The sequence below is a fragment of the Hippoglossus stenolepis genome, chromosome 15 (assembly GCF_022539355.2).
Source record: "Hippoglossus stenolepis isolate QCI-W04-F060 chromosome 15, HSTE1.2, whole genome shotgun sequence".
Taxonomy (NCBI): domain Eukaryota; kingdom Metazoa; phylum Chordata; class Actinopteri; order Pleuronectiformes; family Pleuronectidae; genus Hippoglossus; species Hippoglossus stenolepis.
The window spans coordinates 5771147-5793716 of NC_061497.1; the positions used below are offsets into that span (position 1 = coordinate 5771147).

At 41.9% G+C, this 22570-nt stretch overlaps 1 protein-coding gene across 1 annotated transcript in view; it reads left to right on the forward strand.

Annotated features, from left to right (window-relative positions):
• The window catches only part of srrm3 (serine/arginine repetitive matrix 3), a 75400-nt gene that overhangs the window by 19936 nt on the left and 32894 nt on the right, over positions 1 to 22570 (forward strand). The window contains exon 2 of the mRNA XM_035179575.2: positions 18861 to 19152. Coding sequence (XP_035035466.1) covers positions 18872 to 19152 — 281 coding nt within the window. The 5' untranslated portion in view covers positions 18861 to 18871. The remainder of the gene's footprint in view (positions 1 to 18860; positions 19153 to 22570) is intronic.

A 22570-nucleotide genomic window follows, 5' to 3' on the forward strand; every position in this document is an offset into this window, starting at 1 on the left:
GGAGAGCCACAGATTGAGATATAAAAGCACAGACAGGGGCCAGAGCAACACCGCGGAGGAGGGAGGAGTGACCGATCTCACCTTGGAAATTTCAGGGAAGCTGCTAAAATGTATGTTTTTTTTTTAACTCCTCTCTCTCCCGCTGCAGGATCAATTGATGTGTATGTGTGTCCACGCGTGCAGCCGTCCGTGTGTCTCTGCAGGGCAGTGAGATGTGTGTGGAGCTGATGACAGATGGTCATCATCACTGTCAGTGACATATCTGTCAGTGTGTTCTCGTCTCCACCTCTCTCATCCTCTAATGGAAACCTGCTTTTCTCTCTGATCTTTTTTTTTCTCTCTTTATGATATAAAAATTGGTTTGAGGTGAAAGAGGATCAGAGATGATATGTGTCTCAGCCCCTCATCAATCAATCAATCAATTTGTCTTTCTTAGCCTCTACCATCTAATTTTCTCTCTTAGAATCTCTCAGTTTTCTTCTGTTTCTTCTTTTAGTCGGTCAGTATCTTTGCCAGAGTAATTTTGTCTTCTCATGTGCCTGGCTTCAGTGGCTGTTTGGTTTGTAGTGTTTGTCCGCACTAGCAGGTCCAATTTTCAGAACGGGGCTTTTTGCCGGTTGACCTTGATTCAGTGGAAACTATCCATCCTATTATGTTAGTTAATCACCGTGTGTCTCCCTGCTACAAAGAAAACGCTTCCTTATCGCGACAAGCACTGGACCTGTCAGTGATTGTGGGTGGAAAAACAAAGACTTGTGTCCGAAAATATCAGGGAAATGGCGAAAACCTTCCCTAATCACTCCCCTGTGGTGCAGCATCCAACAGTGTTCCTGATATGTCAGCAATCTGCGGTGCAGTCCCAGCGGACGTTTGCCGGAGATTGCACGCCATCCCCCATCTCTACAGCAGCAAAGAGTAGAAAGCGAGACAGTATAGGAAATGTATGTATACAACAGGGCTGTAACTATTCTCTTAATGCACAGCCCTTGCGTTTACAGCCACATTTCTGCGCATACCTCTTTTAGAGGCAGGTCTTCCTCTGTGTTTTCATTTGTATCACAGTTTTAGAACTGTTACACCCCTCAAAGAAATTGTGTACGATCCTGTCTCTCTGTGTTTGTGTATTTGTTTGGTGAGGAGAAGGCCAGTGTATGACAGGTGACACAGTGTGCTATTCCTCCCTCATATCTGCTTCTAGTGTTTTATTGTCGTGTAAGGCAACGGCTGCAGCGGCGGGGCCTGAATCTAGATATCGCTCGCTGCCATCTCTAATTGAAGTATGCATGCAAATTACACCCCCTGTTTATTCTTATAGATGATTACGTCCACAAGCAGCCAACTGTGAAATAGAAACCTTTACGCTACAAGGTCGGGCCGGTCATCTCTTTGGAATTTCAATGGACACATTACGCCCTGTCTTTATTACAAGAGTCTGACTGATGCACAGACAAACCCTGCTCATTCACACAGGGAAATCTACTGCAAAAATAGAAAACATAACCACTGGTGCAACACAATCATTTTAACCATCATCATCATCATCATCATCATCATCATAAAACAACCTCAATCAAATAAAATACAGTTGTTTTTACATTCAAACAACTGCCCGATGATTTCCGGTTGCACACACTGCAGAGCCGTCCTAAATGGGCTGACATTTTGCCCTGCGTCCCCCCCCCCCTCCTGAAGATGGAATGAAGCCTCCACTGTGCGCTCGATTTATTATAGAGCTACTGTCCAAATTAATTTGAAATGGAATGTCTGGGTTTCCTTGGAGATGTGCTAAGGCAGAAACCTGCTATTGTTACACACCTGAGATGTCATAGGAACGGCCACCTCTGCATTTCATGGAATTATCTGGTCGCTGTGATGAAGAGGATGAATAATAAAAGGAAATGGTTTGGGGATTCGCCATTGCCATTGATTTGTCAAGAGCTGCATATGCTTACAGCTCGTACTGTACTGCTATACTATACTGCACACAACCAATCATGTCTCTACAACTAAACAGCAAATAGCCGATGTTTATTTTTAGGAAAATATAATCTGTGGCTGGCTTATGTTCAGAGGCAACATGTTTTTATTAAGCAATGTGCTATATTTGCAGGGTGCCGTCTGTGGTTTGCTTGAGGTAAAAAAAATACTTTTAAGGTTAGAGAGGGGGAAAGATGAACTGCAGGACTGGCTATATTCATGGGAAATGATGTGTTATCTGTGAACATTGTACTGATATGTTCACTGTCAACATTCCTCCCATTTCCCAAATACGTAAATTATTTATAAACATCCTCATTATCATTTATTGTAAACATGGTCTGGCTCCAATTACGTTTCCTACAAATCATGCTGTTGCAGTTTAATTTCTTGGAGACAGGGTTGTTTTCCATATAACATCTCAGTATACGTTTGCACAAGAGAATAGAACAGAACATCATTGGAAATTATTTAAAGGTCCTGAAAACATATTTTCTCAACCGTCCTCTCATGAGCGTCGGGATAAATCCGTCAGATTTAGAGCTTCATGCTTTTCATGTTCGTGATTTCTGGTTTTCTGACTCTCTCTGTGTTCTTTTTACTAGTTTACATCTATCAGGATTTAGCATTATGTGTAACAGAGTCTGATGACAGTGTGTTTGGCTGCAAAAATATTTTTCAGTAAGTTACCCCCCCGGATTATTTTCCATTCTATTCTATTTATTGGTTAATAAGTGATTAAAAAAGCAGTAAGGGAAAGACGCAGAAAATCCTCACATTTGACTTTCCAGCATTGAACATGACTGATTTAATTAAATTTGTCAGACAACTCTACCGAATCCACATTCACACACTCCTTAAATGAAACAGTTTTTTTGGTGTGTGTTAAATTCTTAATGATTAATACCTCAGGATGTTTTTTTCGTTAACTTTTACAGTTGAGTATTTAATCATGAATACTTAATGTTATATATAGAAATACTTTTGAAACCTAGTTTCAGGGGTTTTAAAGGCCATGTCAGTGGTTTTCAAGTTCTAACCCATCTACCATCATAGGTTTCCATTCTTTAATGTACAGCATGACAATTTATTGGCAGTCTGCACACTTTGTGGTAATCGATTACAGAGAACATGAAGTCTGCATCAATTTTTGTTTAAGTGCTTCTTTTGTTTCAAAGGTCTGGTAATTGATTTTAATCGTGAGATGATTGTACACCAGTGCCAGGACAAATACAAGTACGCTTAAAACAAAAAGAAAAAATAATTTATTTGAAAAATCTGCGTAGCTTGTTTGAACCTCTCTGCAGTTGCTTGTTCACGTTCCAGATGTTGGACTGTTGTTGCGGCCTCATCATGGCTTGCTGAGCATCCTGGATGTAGCTGTTGCCATCTCACTGCCAGTTCTCACCAATTAATGAGCTATAGAGGCGGCGCCACCAGCTCTCCCCATGTTGGTTCGAGCTCCGACTGCCGTGCTTCATTTTAAAGGCATTGACAGACTTTTCCTGTCGATCCAATTCCATTTACACAGCGGAGCAATAAATCTTCCTCTCTGAATGTTTTTTATTGGGAAAGAATGTTCCTGCTGTCTCTTTCATTCACGGCGTCGCCTTTTTCTCCTTTTCCCATTTAATTGTTCCGTCTTCTGTAGCTACGCCCGCGTCTTTTCTTTTCCTTTGTCTCTCTCATGTGAGTTCTTTGTCTCGTTAAGCGCACACGATTGTATGGTTTCCTATTATCCTCTCTTTTCTTCATCCAGAGCAGCCCAGTGGAGCACCATACAATCTATACCACCCATCTAGCTATAGCCAGTAGACCTAAAGATTGGTTATCTTGGTTGTCCCTAACTTTCTTTAAACCCACTTTTATCTGAATCTTCTCAGCATGATGGTGATGAGAAAACTGCATCTGATTTCCGAGCCCTTCAGAGCTGACAGCTGTGAATGCCAGCACCTAGTCAACAAGCCGACAGCTCGTGTCTCTTACGAAGTCTGACTCAACCACAGAGCAGGGTGGCAGCAGCCATCAGGGGATCTGCATGTGCCTGTAATGAATTGAACAGCATTTCAGTAATTGCTGGATTCCCGGATTAAATCCTTCTCCATAGAGGCTGATGTGATGATGGTGAAAGTTGATTTTAAGCTCACTGATTATAACCAGATCTGTCCTCTCATGTCACCCAGAATTACATCCACGTCTGGCGAGGGTGCTCTCAGTTACTGTGGTCCTGCTGTCTGGAATAAGCTGTCTGCTGACTTAAAGGCATATTATACTCATATGCAGGGTCATCATTTTAATGCTGTAATGTTCAGAAAATGCATTACTGTCCATTGCTGCAGCTCCTCTTTTCAGCCTCTGTCTGAAACGTTTGGTTTCAGCTCCTGTAAGACCTACCCTCCTGATAAAGCCCAGTCTGCTCTGATTGGTCAGCTGGACCACTTTGTTGTGATTGGTCAACTGCTTCCATCCCGTGTAAGACATGTCTGACTCCGCTCCGCTTTCTGAGGGGGTGTGCCAGTTAGTATGCATACGTGGGCCAATTCATGCAATGATGCAGCACACAAAATGGATGTGAGCCACTTGTTAAATAGTATATGTGGCCCATAAATTCACACAACAAATATGGGCCTTTTTTTGGCAAATATGCGGTGCTCTAGACAGGGGAAATCTGGATGTGAACCTTAAATGAGACCTATTATGCTCGTTTTGGGGTTCATCATTTTTATTTGGGACACTACTTAAGAAGTTTACAGTCTCCAATGTTCAGAAAACATTTTAGTCTCTTTATTCTGCTCATTGCTGCAGCAGCAGGAGACTCTCACAGCTGGATTCAGCTCCTGCCCCCCCCCACCCTCTCTCGCTAGAAAGCCCAGTCTGCTCTGATTGGCCAACTGATGATAAGTTCCAGTACGACACGACGAAAGGAAGCTGTGAACAGATGATACCGCAATTAACCACAACACTTTAATTATACAGGTGTAATTAATTTAAAATATGTAAAAAAAACAGTTACACAGCCCGCTTTGCTTTAGTAATTAGGCAAACTGTGTAATCCGGTAGACTTTAGCTTGGTTGTACTCTGTGTAGTGTTTTCGATTTTTTCCGCACCTGAAGGCAGCACCACAAACTAAACTTAACTTGCTCCCTCCTCTGGGCCCAGCTTTGTGACCTAGACGCGCTGCGGAAGTATTAGAAGATGAGCCTCTGGAAAAGTGTGTATTGTGGAAGAGAAGAGCTCCCTCTGCTCCTGACTGTGTGATTATGAAAAAAGCACAATAGGTCTTCTTCAGGTGGCCCATGTGGTAAAAGGTGACTATGGCCCACATAGCACAAAACAAATCCGGGCCACCTTTGTTTGACATACGGTACTGCTGTGGCTTACTTGTGACCCAGATCTGTCAAACAAGAGTGGACAGTCCAAGTGCCATCATTCCATGGGGTATGTGGGCCTGATGTGGGTTGTTTGGGATGTGGGCCAAATCTGGGCCAAAACAATTTTTGCTATGTGGGAGACTAGCCGCTAGTTGTGCATCATGCAAATGTGGAGCATCGTGATGTGATGTGACATGACACCACGGTGAGTCAGTACCTGGCAAGGTGTTTCAGGAGCTTCAGGGGAAGTGTTTCCTGTGGGAGAGAGGAGCTCCCTTCACCACAGCCATGAGATTTCTTTACTTTGCAGACCTTTTACGTTCACAAAAAATCGCAACTGAAAACTGAAAAAGCATTAAATGTCTCCTTTAAGCTCCATTACAACAGAAATCTTTCCTGTTCTCCCAGGATTTTGACTCTAACTAATTAGATTCTGTGATTGAATGATTCAGTTTCATTATTGTACTCTCGCCTACATTCTTATATTCATGTTGCCTTAGTTACTTATTTTCTCATGCTTATGCTTATATTATTATGTTATGCCTTACAATCTAAAGCGCATTGAGTTTTCGTGTAATGAAATGCTCTATAAATAAAATTGTCTGTGAAAAAATTATACCATTCATGTAGCTTGAAGCTGAAAAGAAGAAATCTTATACCCCCTCTTTCCCACAAGCAAGTCAGTGCATCTCTAACAAAATCTATATCTTGATGGCCATGGGGAAAGATTTTTAAAGCTTCCACCGAAAGCCAACTTGAGACACTGTCATTAGCTATTGTGTTTTCCTTTAATCACTCCCCCTGTTAAATCAAGTCTGTGCTGTCTGCGTCCAAAGCCCTAAAGCTCCTGATTGGGATTGTCTTAACAATGAAGATGTACAGTTACAATCTGCTTTCCACTTTTAAAACTGACATTAGTGGTGCAGTCAAGCACTTCCTCAACGCCTTCACAGGCTGTCTGCTGATAAATGGTGTGCAGTTGGCCTTGTCTAACCTGAAACCCACCACCGATTTCTCTTTCTTCTTCTGCTGACTACTTTTAGCTCTGGAGCACGGTTCATATCAGAGGATCCTTTGTTTTACATGACTGGGCGACAGTACCATCAGTGAGTTTGAAATAAAGTATATGGTTGCTTTGACGTAGGAGCACAAAAATAGTTTGGTGGAGCCCTCAGCCTCCTTTCAAAGGACAAACTACAGCAGGTTTATATTTACTGCTGTGACAAGGTTTAGTTTTATCTTTGACAGTTGTGTGACAATCGTGCCGATCGGTGTTGCACATTTCCCTGCTAATTGGGACACATTTAGCACTGTAAGGGGATATTCCAGAGTTTATCAAAGTGTAAGGCAGGCGCCGGAGACTTGCAGGGGAAGTGTTGAACGAGGCAAAGCTGCTGAATGAGGTGAAAAGGACACATGCATACAAATGCTCGAAAAACAACAGGAACTCAGTGAATGCAGTTTGGGCTGCGTATCAACAGCATAAAGAATTGCTAAAACATCAGTGGCAGTCAAGATAAGCTGCTTTAAATGTCATAGCACCCAATTGCCTCAATTTGTGTCAAAAACCGCTGTCATACCAACAAATCACACAGACATGGTAGATATATTTTAAAATTCATATATTCTTCCTTCAATGTCCTTCATAATAAAACTGCCAGGTTTAATGATAATGAGGTCATGATTGTCAAAACATCCAATTTTTTTGGATCATACAAAACCTGCTGATTGATTGCTGCAGGCCAACCTGGAAGTTTGCATCACTCTGATTCCCTTGACAAAAAGTTTTTTCATTGGCTTTAAGGTTATTGCAGAAAATAAATTATGTTAAAAAAGATATTGATCACAAAGGAACACCCCTGTCATGATATTTGAAGCCTAATTACAGTAGGGCCATAAAGTAACTACATTTTATTTATGAAACTTCAATGTCACCGTCGTTAAACCCTCTCCCCTTAAAAGTTTATTATTTACAAGAGCATGAGTAATAATATTTCATTTTAATTTCAGGTTTGGTGGGTGAGGTTAAAGTTTTATGTTCCCTAGAACCTCTGAAGTCTCCGGCAGCTACTTGTTAGCATCCACCTTTTTTACTGATGAACTTGTCATAAAATAAGCCACAGCCACAGCCCTAATTTCAGACATCTAACAAAAAGCCTGAGCACAAACCAGTTGAACCAGAAGTGAAATATGCGTACTCATTTTCAGACTTTAGAGGTCGTTACTGCAGCAGCTTGTATGGTTTTACAGTAAATAGGACTTTGATACAAGGGGCACTGTTCACTTCCTGCTTTAAACCATACTGAGATAATTCCATTTGTCGCAGCTAGGGTCATTTACTTTGCAACAACTGGTTTGACCCTGCTGGAAACACCACCTTATACTGTATTCCTGTCCTTTTACACTAGAAAAGTAAAAAACAACATACATGTACTGGATATTATTAAATGTTGTAAACGCGTCAGAGGGCCAAGAAACCATCTAATTAAACGACAGTGGCATATATGGAAATGGCACATATGGCTGCATCTAAAAATAAGAAAACAGCATCTCAGTCAACATGCCACATTTAATAAGGACAGAAATGGATAATTGGCTCTGCTCCATTTGGAGTCTGTATGTTCTATTCCAGCAGGAGTATTACAGTCTTCTGAAAAGGAATTGGGGCTGGATGTGAGACCACTTTGGTCTAAACTGAAACATCTCAACAACTCCTGGATCGGTTGTCAGGAAGTGGTTCATGGTTCCAAGAGGATCAATCATCAGTTCCAAATTAAAAAATGTCCAATTCTTGTTTATGGCCAAACATCTGCAAACCTAATGGCTTTCTCATTTGCCTCACCAGTACTTTTTACTCTTTAGTGCTAATTAGCAAACAACATGCTAAAAAGCTAAGAAGGTCATTGGTAGGATTTTAACATTTGTATATTTGCATTTATCTAAAAAGCACACTCCAATCCTGTTTTTTCTTTAGCAAGACAAATAGTTTTTGTGAAAAAAGACAGGTTTTGATGTAACAAGATACAATTATATATAATGCAAAAGGTTTTGTGTGAAAAGTAATTTGTTTATTTTGAATGAGAAATTCTAAATATATGTATAAACAGTATATATATACATATATATATATATATAGTAACATGAAAATCATGTTATAATGCCAAAATGATCTTTTTGACATGGTGGCATGCAGTGCAGTGCCTTAACACCCAGTAGCATTGTTAAAGATTGTTTTCTCGTTGTTTAAAACTTACTATGGATATTTTGTCGTGGTAAATTGCAGTAATTGTTTTGCTTGTGTAAACAAAAGCACTGCTGCCTTAACATTTCACCATATGAATAGTTAACTATGATTACAGCTCATATTTACAATCTGTTTATAATGGATCAGTTTACATGCTCCGTTACTTCCTCGACAATACACTGTACATTTTGACTGAGTGGGAGAAACAAAAAGTAAAGTAGCTCTGAGCTTTGAGTATCCATTTAGGTCCCTGCTGTGATATCTCTGGATTTTACATGTGATCTTTGAAGCAGCAGAGAAGCAAAACCAACAACGTTTGACAAAGTGCCTTCTCCTTCCTTGCCTTTCCTTTGTCAGTTCGAGGGTGCAGGTTTTTCCAGCCAGCTCCCTATTAAAAAACCCTGACAATGTCCAAATTAGCTCATGCATGTGAGAACAAACCAGGAGATCCTCCCACGGGATTCCTTGTGAGTGAGTGGACGTGTAGGTGACGTTTTTAAGACATGACAGATGTATCTCCGGATGAAAAAGCGAAGACACAGACGATAATGTCAAGAGAGGTTCTGGTGATAAGACACTGGTGTCAATGTGCTGTGAACAAAACAAAAACAATGTGATTTTCACAGCAGAATTTTTTAAGTTATGTCCTGCCTTTGGTTGCTGCACCCCCCCCTCACCTGAATGCTCAGAAGATTGCTGTGACGTTTTGAATGCGTCTGAGTTGCTGCGTTGTGAAAGGCAAACTCTGGGGTAAATCCTGACCCAATTATGTGAACATTCTCCAGAGTTCATGTCTGAAAACACCAAGACCAAGAATTAAAAAAATGTCAACAGAGAATGAAACCAGTTCACAAGTACATAATTCTACTAAATAAATCTATGTGTTGGAGATTACCTGGTGATGGTCAGATCAGCTGGTGATCACGCTGATCACTACAACTCACGCTGATCCCTACAACTGAACAGTTTGTCAGTTAGAAACATTTGGGTTGAACATGAGAACTAAAACAAACAAAACTGGGTGTGAGCTGGCAGGGAACTAATAACAAAATCATTTGGTTCATTGGCCTGGAGCTAAGTGACAGAGAGCCCGAGTCCCCAGTGTAATTAGGCTGCGGTTTGAGCTCATGACTCATCATCCTGCATGAGTTTTGTTATGCATAAAGCTGCGTGACGGCAGTGGAGGGCCGCTGGCTGCTGGGAAGGTGTAGGCAGCACACAATCAACCCTTTGGCTGCACTGAGCAAAACAAAACCTCTGTAAACTCCTGACAAGCTTTGTTCCGGTGGGAAAGGAAAATGGGCATCGTCTGAAAGTTTCCAGAGATTTTGTTGTTGCTGTTGTTTTGCTATCCTGGGGAGAAGGTGGCTGTTATGTGGGATGGGAGCTGGGTGCTGCGCTGGAAGAAGTGAAGGTGCTTTTCCCTGCAGTTCAAGGGTGATCGCAGTCAGGGAATGAACGGCTGCCGCTAACTGACAGGCATCACTTTAGATCAGGGAGCTGATCGCTCTGTGCTCCAGAGTGCTGTGTCAATTAAAGAGCAGCCGTGGCAGGTGGAAAAAGAGGACAGCCTCATTTCTGTGCCGCAGCAGTCTGGAGATTACCTTCAGGCTGCTGCAGGCGCTGGCTCTGTTCAGCCAACGCTCTCTTTGACTGGCTAGGCAGCTGGATAAGAGGAAGATTTCATCCATGTCAATATCGTGTGTCTTCTAATGTCTTCATTGCACACGGTGCTAAAGCATGTAGTAATGAGAACTCTTCACTGAATTTTCAAATGCAAAGCCCACCGCGTGTCGGGAGTGTTGGTTTCTCCATGTCAGTGGTTTTTAAAGTCTGCCACCGTGGTCCATGCCTCTGACAAAATCGAGACAATTGCACCCTGGAGGGAAATAGCTCTGTCATAGGATGTTATTTTAAATGGTTGTCTTTTTTTGTCTGTTATGTCGAACAGAGTGTAAATCACCGTACATGCATCGATAGAGGACAGAGTCAGTGCTCAGGAATATAAGAACCGTGTGGATTGGACATTCTTAGTCTGGGTAGAATAAAAAAAATATGAACAGTTGCACATGAAAAAATTAATATGGATGCACGTTTAATCTGGATTACTGTTAATGCTGAAGTACTTAAAAACATGATGATTCTCTGAAATGTTATGAGAGCCTCTCTCTTCTAGGATTTCCTAACAGATCTATTAATTCTTAATGGACATTCAAAAGAACAATATCCAAAAATATATCATGTGTCTTTGTGTTCAAATTAGAAGCACATATCGCTCACAAGAGAAGCACCGTTTTCGACACGATTTGCAGCGAGTGTTTTAAAATGCCTCAATTGCCTCCTTTCACCTCACAGTAACTTTGCCAGTTGTCTAGAAGTCTGAAAACCTCTGGGCTGTAAACGTTGCTGCTCAGACTGTATCTCTGATGACTCCCCAGTGACCCTTGAGCAAGAAGCAACCTCTACCACTTTTAAGCCTCTCTATACCCAGTGCACTCTGGTTCTACTAACTTTTTAAATTAGATTTTCTTTTTTCTTCTTTGAAGCTGACTGTGAAATGAAGCGCTCCGACATGCTTTGCCTCTTCAGAAAACCCATATTCAAAATTTCTGGTTCTGTCAAGCCTGAAGTTGCAGTTAACTTTGATCATTATCACACAGGATGGCGATAATTCATGGAAATATTTATTGACGAATAATTGTAGCTGAAGGATTTTGTCAAGAAGTGAAATCAGCCGATGGGGAATAATTTCAGTGCAGAAGAGGAAAAATCTTTCAATTTATAATAATGCTTTTGGAAGATGGGCTTTAGATTTGTGAGGGCACAGCAGCCACTGACAGAGGCACGCGCTGGTATGGTGATGAGCTAATTTAGACTGAGCATGTCTGCTGGACATTTGATAAATTCTAAAATGGAAGGTTGCTTTGGACAGAGAGCACGAGGCCGGCGAATCTCCAGATGATTCTCTGACATCCCGCAAGATCAGAGATCTCGACGGAAATACGAAGTTGAGGAAAACTATTGTACTCTATCCTTGGAAAATTACTTTTATAAAGTAAAATCCACTGTCTCCTCTAAGATGAGTCACATGGAGAAGTTTTATTACAGTTTCCCTAACATCATTTATCCTCCTTGAGTTGTGCTCAAAAAAGAAAATGGGGATGTATGTATTGCCCTTTCTGCTTCTCCTTCACAAAATGCAATAAGACTCAAACTGGGTTTGGAAAGAGGTTTTCAGCACAACACAATATGATGTTGCAGCCAGGTTTTCACTTCTCTCCCCGGCACACTGTGGCAGTATCAGAAAACCTGCTTTGCTGGCTAAAAGAATATTGAGGCTTTAAGTAGCAGAGCAAAGGCCAAAGCAGTTGATGAAAACCGGAAGTGCATCTGGAGCTGTATCTGCTGAGTAAGCGAAGACACATGATGGAGGCCGAAAACCATCAATACACTTCATACGGGCTATATACTGAAATGATTTCTAAAGAAAATCATGGGCTTTTTGTTTTGAAACTCATCTAAGTTTTGTCTTCAGCCCCTCGCGTGGCTCTGAGTGTAAAAGTCAGGCTGCACTTTTAATGAGATCTGCTCACTTTAATGTAAATTGTACTCCAGGGACAGCGGGGTTATATTCTCTAATTAAAGGGGCTGTGTGGCAGATTTGTGGCTGTGCAGAAGACTTGGCTTCAAATGCTGTAGAGACGTCACGTGCAGCGCGGCTTTTAGTAGAGCAAACCTATTTAGTTAGACAGGTGTTTTGCATACTGTTAGCATCATGAGCTCATGCGTCTCTGTTGAATAGGAATCTATGGTTCCCACATTTTTCTACCCGCTGGGTAAATGCAATGTGCTGGAGACGTGTGTCTTCTGGTTGTTTGAGAGGATAAAGACGCAAAGAAGCTTGATACTGCTCACACATCCTGCTGACTAAAGCCCAGGATCAACTCTTAATTTATCTTAAGCATCTAGGTTAAGATGGTCAAAGTGTGAGCTCATGTTACAAACTTGTTTAGGTCCAAATGTGCGATACTAAAGTTTCCCCTGCTGCCGATTGTGCATATTTGATCGGACCAGAGAGATGGTTATAGATGATTGGTATCAATGAACCTACATAACCAGCTTCATCCTTGCCCTTCCGTCGAACTCTACTGAGTGTTTGCAGTGAAGAAGAGGCACTGTGGTTGTGCAGTGTACTGGAAGAGGGGTGAGTCAGACCCACAGGCCTGAGCCCCTCTCTCCCCTGCCAGTGACCCCTCTAATCGCATCAGAGGAAGTCCTGTGCTAATCATTTCTCCCCCTGAGAGACGCCGCGCATGGCAACACAGTGAGTTTCAGCACTGCGAGTGTTGTTGTGCCATAAGTCCGCTGGAGCCGACGCAAACCTGCTGAAGGAGAGATTAAAAAAACAGCAATGTTTGATCCCTGCGGAAAACAAAGTAGGGCAAAATATTCAAAGCCCTGTTTTGAGGTCGAGTGTGTATTCTTCCAGCTTGTTAACCCGCAGCTGAACTGCGTTGCCAGAACGGGCCCAGATGTCATAAAGCGTCAGTTGTCCTCTTGAGGTGACGCGCAGAATGCTTTCTGAGGTGAAAATGGGACAGGGGGTGGTTTATTTCTGTCACAGTCTGTCTCTGAGATTCCCAACGATGCCTCTTCACCAGAGGCAAAACATTTCCTGCCACCTCCTCACTTCTCTTTAACTTTCTCTGGATCTCTGTCACACATCTCATTATTTCAGAGTGTGTTGACATAAGATGTTGTCACCCTCTTTGTGTTTTTTTGCTTAGCACCAGAGTGGCTCTTACCGGTGGCTCTATACATCGTCTTTGCTTCTGAAAGAAGAATGTTTCCAGTTTCTAAATGTTTCTTTAGCGCAGAAGCATCAACCAGGCTCCTGCAGTCACCCCCTCCCTTTTTTAGCCCTCCCTCTTTCTCACCCATAGAGTAGAAATCTCTCTCAACTGAAGCCACACTCCAATTTCACTCTGTGCTGCAGCTCCCAAAGCACCATCAGAAAAAGTGAGTGAAGTTCTTAACTCCTTCTCGGACTTACCTCATGTCTCTTTAATGAAGTCCGCTGAATGGCAGCCTGTGCCTGGGCACGAAGTCACCAACTCAGGGCAGCTGTTTGATGAGACAAGTCTGTCTTCTAGTATTAAGTCCTGTCTGGTCTAACAAGGCTTTTCGCAGCCAGTGGTTCCAGGGTGGCACCAACTCTTTGCTGGTTTAGATGGAAGAACAACACCAACAAGATCAACCAAAACATTGTTGTGGCCCCTATTTTAAAAAATCAGCAAGCAGCTTATTGTCTGCAGCGAAGTAATGGATGTGAAAACGAAGCAGCATCTCTTGCTGTGCAAATCAGCAAGAGATGGCTGTGGCAGGATATGAGCGGACAGTAGGACAAATTACAAGTTTTTTATAAGTAAAAAGTAGTAAAGAAACAAAAAGATGACCTCGGAAGAACTGGCAATGATCCGCCTTGAAGAAATCCTCATTATGATACTCTCGACTCTGTCGGAGCTGACCGCCAGCTGACCGCCAGCTGGCTGCGGCCCTGAACTCAGCAACTACAGCGGATGACAACGCCACCGTGTTGCAGTTGTCTTATGTTGCTTCAACTTCAGTGAATAAGAAATCACATCAGCCAAATTTTTGATTTCTCATCTAAACATCAAACAAGGCCATCGTGCAGGACTGTTTCCTTTTTTCTCTGCTGCTTATTTTGTATGCACCATCCATCCAACTACCATTAAACAAAAAAGAAAAAAAAAAGTTGAGGCTGCTTGTTTCCCGGCACCCAACAGCAATCCAACGTGCCTGGAATGAAGAGGGCTGACCTTGGGAGAGCTGAACACATCCTGTGTGCCAAAGAGCTAAAAACATAACAGGAGCTTCCAGCCAAGGGCCAGATTATTTTGGCAGAAAGGTGTGATGGAAAGCGGAGGATAGGAGACAGAGGGAGGAGTACAGTCAGGTCTTACTAAGACATGTGCACACAAAGTAGATCCAGAACACCTACCTTGACTCAGAATAGTTCTCTTTTCACAGCGGGTTGAAAAAAAAAACTTTTAGAGAAAAGCCACCCAGGAAGTTTATTTCAGCTTCTCTCTGCCAATCTCAGTCAAGGTCAGGCCCCCTGTTACTGCCACCCTTCAATCATGGAAGAGGTGCAGCCACCACAGAGTGAGATCCAATCATTTGAGCCTTTGTGCACAACACAGAGTGACCTGCCATGCTATGAGAGAGGGGCAAAGGGTCAGAGAGGAAGAGGGAGTTGGCTTTTACTGAGGAACATGGCCTGCGAGGAGACCAGACTCACATTTCTGCTTTATTTCCTCCGTAGTGTAGCAGCTGAAACGGAATCCGCTTAAACATAACTAACATGCATCATACTGTTGTATTCATATTTCCACTCTAATTGCAGTTAACTCCTTTACCCATCAATAGATTTAAATTAATCATGATAAAACAATAAGACGGGTTTAAATTTATTCCTGCAGCTGGATTGTTGCCGTTCTTAAGAGACATTTTTAGCTTCCATATTGATGTTATGTCAGTGACATGGATGAAGTGAAATCAATGTGGGCTGAATTTTCCTGCTAACAAGTGCAGATTGTAGTCAGCCACTATCACTACAATATTCATTGATGACTGCAAAGAATGTTTATTTTAGGATGAAGAATTCACATCTAGTCTTAAGACTCTGTTCGGTCTCTGTCCTAGTTGTGCATACAATGCTCTGTCTGCAGCATTTCCATGTAAAGGTCTGTCAACACTGAATGCGCAGATGGTCATGTTGTGTACGGAGAGGGCCCTGCTGTTTACATTTACTATTCTCTGTGTTTATGTAATCAGACGCAGAAAACATACTGTCGGAGAGTGAGCTGAATATTTTCACCATCTTTGTTGGAGCTAATCCATATGTAGAAGCGACACAGCTTAATTCTTCCCTTGTCAATACAATTGACAATGACTGCATTCATATTCATCAGTGTACGTGTGTTGCTGCCAACTCACAATGGGTTTATGTAGTGAAAAGTAAAAAAATAAATAAGGAAATCAATATAATGACACTGTGGTTCAAGTCCAGACCAACCCCCTCGCTAATGTCCCACTGGCCTAATGCAACATTAGATCGCTAATGAGATTAAGATTTTTTTTCACCGAGTGGGCACAGAGAATGTTATTGTTATTAACTGAGCATTAAGTGTGTGATCCATTTACTGCATGTTCCAGATAAGTCGACCCTGCGTGGGCTACTAGCGACAGTGTAATCGAGAGATCGGGATGCTCGTGAGGAAATTACAGCAACCCCTCAACATTTTTGCGCGTATCTCCAAGCTCGCACTCTGATTGGCTGTCATTTCACACCACCGGCTTGTTTCGTTTGTATAGGGTGTGATGTCAGCAGGACACGGGGCTGCAGAGCCAGCACCGCCGGCAATTCTGCAGCGGCAGCATCCAATTAAGGAGACAGCACAGGAAAGCATGTGCAAAGGTTGGAAACAGACAACAGGAACAATCTCCTTTCACTCAGTGGAGAGAGGCCGTGAACTGATGGCTCTTTTCCTTCTAACAGCAATCAGTGTCACTGATCCAAAATGGAATATTGAATATTCATTGTCACATTATCTGTTTGTGATTTGAAATAACTGATGGTGACACTTACAACCGGTGTCTGTCGGGACGTGACGCTCTTATACACCCTCGCAATACTAACAGATGAGGGTGGTGCCACCATCATTATAGGAGATAACCTTCAGTCCCTGTAGAGGACTCTCACTCAATTAACTGGATGCTCAGCCTCCTTATCAGCTCTCTGTCAAGTCTCCCTTTATGCTCTGATTTTTATTCATTACACAATTAAATGATTTAGTTGTTTTAACTTGAAAGAGAACAGATTTTTGCACGCCCCACCCCCCTCTTGGGAACAAAAGGAATGACTGTGAATGATGAATTAGTGTAATGAGATGGCTGGATATTTACAGCAGCCGTTTAACACAGACTGGCGCATGGCCTGCAGCTCCAGACTCTCCACATCTGGCTATGTGGAGAATCTCATTTGCGATGGGAGGGTCCTTGCAGATTATTTCAGATGATATCTTCTTTTTATTTATGCTCGTTACAGCCCAGTATCAAACGAGCTTCTTATGTTCTGCCGGTTGCATATGGTGAAGATCATGAGGTTTGTTGCCTGGAGCGACCAAGAGGCCAAGACATGATGTCCAGCACGAACAAGATTAATCGTGGTCCTCCCCTCTGACTGAAAGATCCAGAGCTGGACAAGCTGGTCTAATTACATTAAAATGAAAGACAAGAGGTATATTATGAATGCTACAGTTATAATGAAACGCTAATGAGGTCTTATCAAGCAAGTGGAACGACTTTGACAGGCTTTCAACAATCCAGTGTTGAAAGAAAAATGTCGGGCTGTGATTTTTGAACCAAACAAGCTTTTTATGATTTCCCTTCCATCAACAAGTTATTCAATATTTCAAACTATTGTTCAATACAACAAAAACGTAATTCCCCATCCCTTCTTAAGATGAGGAGATGCACTTTAAAATTATGAATGAAATCATGGATTTCTAACACTTTGAGATATAGATTATTCTTTGCAGTTTTACAATACGGGTGTGGAGACACTTTCGTCTTTTACTCAAAGTGGCCTCGCTTTTTCTTTCCAAAATCCCTCAGATAAATAATTCAATTGTGCTTTGAAAACTGCGATGTTGAATTCCTCACCAACAACCCGTTTACTTTGGTAACGTTCTGTCATAATTACAAATGGTGTTGAGTGGAGTCTTGTTAGGCCGTATTCAGGAATGATGTATGAGTGGGAAAGGAGCATAAAAATGACTCTCAGGGATCACACAGATAAATATACTTTTTAAGTCCTGGTTGATTGTTTTGTTTGATTTCACTTTTCCTCTTGATTTGTTTTGTTGCGTTTCTTCTCAGTTTTCTTCCTATTATTCTGTGTATTATACATTCCTGTCATGTTCAGTTGTTTTTCTGTTGAAGTTGAAAACTGTCACCAGGTTTTGCAAACATGTGGACTTTCTTCCGAGCTCATACAGAGCTCCTTCATGTTCCTTGTGTCTACCTGAAAGTCCCTTTTGATAGACAAGTGCTTTTCTCTCCAGAATCCTCTACAGACAGCCCTGTGCAGATGAGGGATTGCTGTCATGGAATATCAAGTGCTGATTTTCTGTATTATAGATTCAGTGATAATGCCTCCTGCTGTCCTGCCACCTGTTCTGTCAGCCGAGAGCTGCGTAGCTGCGCACACATCCACGGCTCGTTTACCAGCTCGCAGCACTTCAAAAACAAGCACAGGCCTGATAACCAGTCAACGAGAGTCAGAACCAGCTCAAATGGAGACGGTCGGCCTGAGCTGCCCACACTCACAGCGATAAGATGAGTTGGGAGCAGATGTAATTGTAGTTGCAGAGTTTTGCTCATCCAGCCTCAGTATCATTCTATCTCCATACGTGACAGTGATGAAGTGCCTCAGCGTGGCTTCTCAGGCTACGTTCTGAAAAATGAAGTCATTCGTTGCAGAGGGAGCAGGGTTGAGCAGTCGAGGCTCGTGGGCACGTGAAGGTCTTCCCATTCTTCTCGCTTGATCTACGCCGGTCTTAACAGGACCATCCATCTAAATCAGAACCCAGTCCATGCATTACTTGTAACATACACTTTTTTTTTCACAAAAAAATGACCACATCATCATTTCTCAAGTAAACGAGCCAGAAACAGAAAGGTCGACAAAGAATGCCGGGAATGCAGTCATGGTCAATGTAATAAATTTAGTCAAATGATATCAAAGACTTTTTTTTTTTTTTAGTCTGCTTTGTGTCTTCCTCTCCTCTCCTCTTGACCCTGTCACGAAGAGGGTTCATCTGTGGTTTATAACCTTGGTTTACGTCTTCAGCAGTTGGATCCCGGAGATCAGAGAGGTTTAATGAAAAATTCAGCCATAAAGTGTCATGGGGCTTTACAAATAAAGAATATTCTACTTTGATGTTTTATTTTATTAGATATGTGCCAGGTGTACAGGAAATACTCACACTACTATAAACAGTGCAGTAATAAATCAATGTCTACCCAAATCCCCTCAAAACGGAGTTCTTGAAAAGATCTGACGTTAAATCGTTAACATGAAATGAGGCTAAATCAAATTCCCCAGGAGTACCCAGTGTTCCGCTGACAATTTCTGTCTCCTCTTTCCTCAGCTGATCTTTTTCTGTCTGTGTCTCCACAGAGTCAGTAATCATGTACGATGCAACGAGGGTGCCATCCCCTAAGGACGGTGCAAACGGGGTGGCCCAGCCGGTGGCCCCCGGAGCAGGAGCAGCAGCAGGATCAGGAGGTCTTGCGGCAACTGCAGTCTTACAAAGTACGACTGAGGACGGGCAGCATGGTACGGGGGAGGAGGAGCCCAAAGCAGAGCCTGTCCTGGTGAAGAAGCCGCACAGAGAGATTCTGGACCACGAGAGGAAAAGGAGGGTGGAGCTCAAATGTATGGAGCTCCAGGAGATGATGGAGGAGCAGGGGTAAGTAGATGCGACGAGCAAACAACAACCGTAACACAATGGGCCTCATGCAAGAACCACTATAATGTATGCACTTAAAACTGATATATTGGTATGTCATGTTAGAATCTTTATAGTTATTAGCATTGTTATAACAACAATCCAATATGAATGACATTAAAGTTTTAATAAGAAACAGAAATCAACTTAAATAAAAATTAACAACTAAAACAAACATGGGCACACTTAATTTTACAGTGCACTAATAAGATGTAACAAGCATTACTTTATATGAAAACTATAAACAATATGTCTTTTATCATACATTAAAAATAAAATACTTTCATGCCAATAGACTCTAATAAGGATGTAACAGTGAGGAAATAAATGGTAGATTCGACTTTATTCTGTCGTGCAGATCTTTACTCTCAGAAACTCTTTTAAGGCTCTAGCAGTGGGAGACAATGCATTCTCTTTCATGTTGCACCCACAGTCAGAATAGCTTCACCTACAATATACTATTCTCCACAACTGACATTTCTCAGCAGTTTAACTTCATCTCAAAACATTTCTTCATTATCTCTGTTACAGCACAATGCTGCTCTGATGACACGACGCTGCTGGCTGTGTTAATGTATTTTAAATAGTTCTATAGTCAACAACCGACACTGCTACTTCTATTGCAGTTTCATCTCAGATTATGCAAATGATCAATCTAGCCCACACATTCCGACTCAGAGTAAAGAGGCATGTTGCTAGAAGTTTATTCAGTGTGGTGGATGGTGGACAAATCTCACGTACGATAAGAATATGAAAATGTTCTTGCATGATGCCCGAAATGTGGCACAAAAACACTGAAGTTGCACTGAATAAATGTTGTTTCAACAAGCGAGCAAACACTCCTTTTGCACTGGGTATTCGATGTCAAGTGACATTACCGTTTGCAGTGAAACAGCAGGTTGTTTATCTTCTCTTTGCTATTCACTTACTGTGGCGCTGGTTGGAGGTTGGAGCCATGAAAACACTGTGCGTAGGGGAGAACTTGACATTGACAGGTATGTACCTGTACGGGTGCTGAGTTCACAAGCTGCAGCAAAACATTACATTCAAAATCTGTTACCTGCCAAAAGTCATTTTCATTGCAGTAATGGGAAGAAGAAACGGGAGCAGAGGAGGGTACTAAACATTAGGCGTTGTGGTTTTGCAAGGAAATGGTGCATAGCAGCGGCACTTTGGTGCTATGGCTATTTTTAGCAACAAGGCATGGACATTTTATCAGTAGCTGTGATCTGTCACAACCAATCAAGTATTTCTTTTCATTACCAATAAAAGCACTGTATTTGTATGCTGCTCGGGAATAGCATGTAACACAAAGAGAGCTCAACAGCTTGGTTCCAGAAGTAAAAATCCCACTTTTCTGAATAGATATTTTGATTATCAGCCATGATATTGAAACCATTCAAGGTAGACTGAGCACAAGCTATGAGATTGTGAAACAATATCATATTCTCCTGTGGAAGCCTCAAGTCCACGTGATATCAACTGCTGTAAAAAAAAAAGTCTTATTTGTGATGTCAAGAAGAATAACTACACTACCCACAGTCCTCTATGATCAGCTATGATCGGATCATTCAGCATTACTACACAGGGTAACTATTCTGTACACTATATGAAACGCTATATACATACATGCAAGGCACAAACTAAAACCTATTGCAACACTTTATTAACAACAGGTTCAATTCCAGAAGAAGCACAGGAAGTTGTTAAAAGGAATAATTTCCAATGGTTTATGGGATGTGTAATTCCTTCACACTTAAAATAAGTATGTACGCAGTCTTGTACACTTGTCTTTTTTTCTCCATTTTCCAATATATTTTGTGTGGCTCCAAGACAAATGTTTTATGGTCACAGTTCATCTCGCAGCTGGTTGGCCTGGTTCCAGGCTTAATACTCTTTTTACAAGGATTTTCTGAAACGTTAATGGAGAAAATGAATGGGAAATTTACTTCGGGAACTAGAGCCATTCTAAAAAGGGGCAGTCACTGTCACACTCTATTAAACTAATATCCTGTGGGAGTTTGCACTGGTCCTAAGATAAGTGTGTCCCAGCATAGGAAGCAGCTCAGTGAGTGAAGGACACTACACGGAGTGTTTTGGCAGAGACCGGGGTACTTCCTGCTTGGCCAGCTGCCCCAGATAACGTAACTGGCAGTGTTCACAATTAGCATCCCAGTGAAGGATCGTGTCCTCTTCACTGGACCGTTTGCAGTGACATGACATGGTTGGGCGCCTGTGGAGAATCGAGGAGGTGGTTAGGATATATGACTGTTTATGTTGGAGATCTCTACACTGTGCCCGAGCTGATGGTGGGAGTTCCTAATGACAGATGATAATGGCAGAAACCACAGGGTGCTGGGAATTCCACCTGCAAAATTATAAGAAAAGATTTAAAAGACTGAAATGTCTCATGTTAAAATAAAACATCCTTATATAACCTGAATTCAAGCTTTTGAATTAATGTTTGAATTTTGGTAAAAACATTAAAATGATGTGGTTTAAGCAGGTGAAGCAACAAAGGCTGGTAATCCCTTTAACAAGTATAGCAGCCTCACAGCAAAGACATGAATTTCACTCACAGATGAAAATCTCATAAACACACAACACGTACACAGACACACACATATATGATACATGGAGCTTCACACATCAGCAGCAGCCATTTTGCCTCACAATATTGTGTATCTCACTTACTCATACTTTACTCATCTTGGATGTTGCATATTTGCAGTCACCACATGAACTTTGCATTTATGGCCTCATCCTCAAGTAATGGTTATCGGTGAGGTTGCCATAGTGACCTTAAGGTCGACATATTTCAGTCTGTTTCAATAGAATGATACATGTCCTTCAGTACAATGTCCGGGTGAGCTTGATTTGCTTCAAGGCTATGTCTGTGGAAATTGTTGTGACTCCAATTGGTCCCAATCTACAACCTTAGGGAAGGTCTGAGGCCAGAAGACACACACACACACACACACACACACACACACACACACACACACACACACACACACACACACACACACACACACATTGTCATAGGTCACTTGTCATTACTTGATATGACATACCCACTATTTGGAATATAGAGACACCCTAACCACTACTTGCCTAACCTTGTCCCTTATCCACTGATCCAAAAATCGTCTTTTTCCCAATTTTCTGCATGACTTTTGTCCTCATTAGACAACCAGTCCCTAATCTGGTCTCCAGTTTGAAACGTGTCCCCAAAGGTTACCTATGACAGACAGACAGACAGACAGACAGACAGACAGACAGACAGACACACACACACACACACACGCACACTGTTGCTTGGATAACTCTCGGCTACGTGAGACTGTAATTAATGACGAGCTCTGTGATTCCTCTGTGT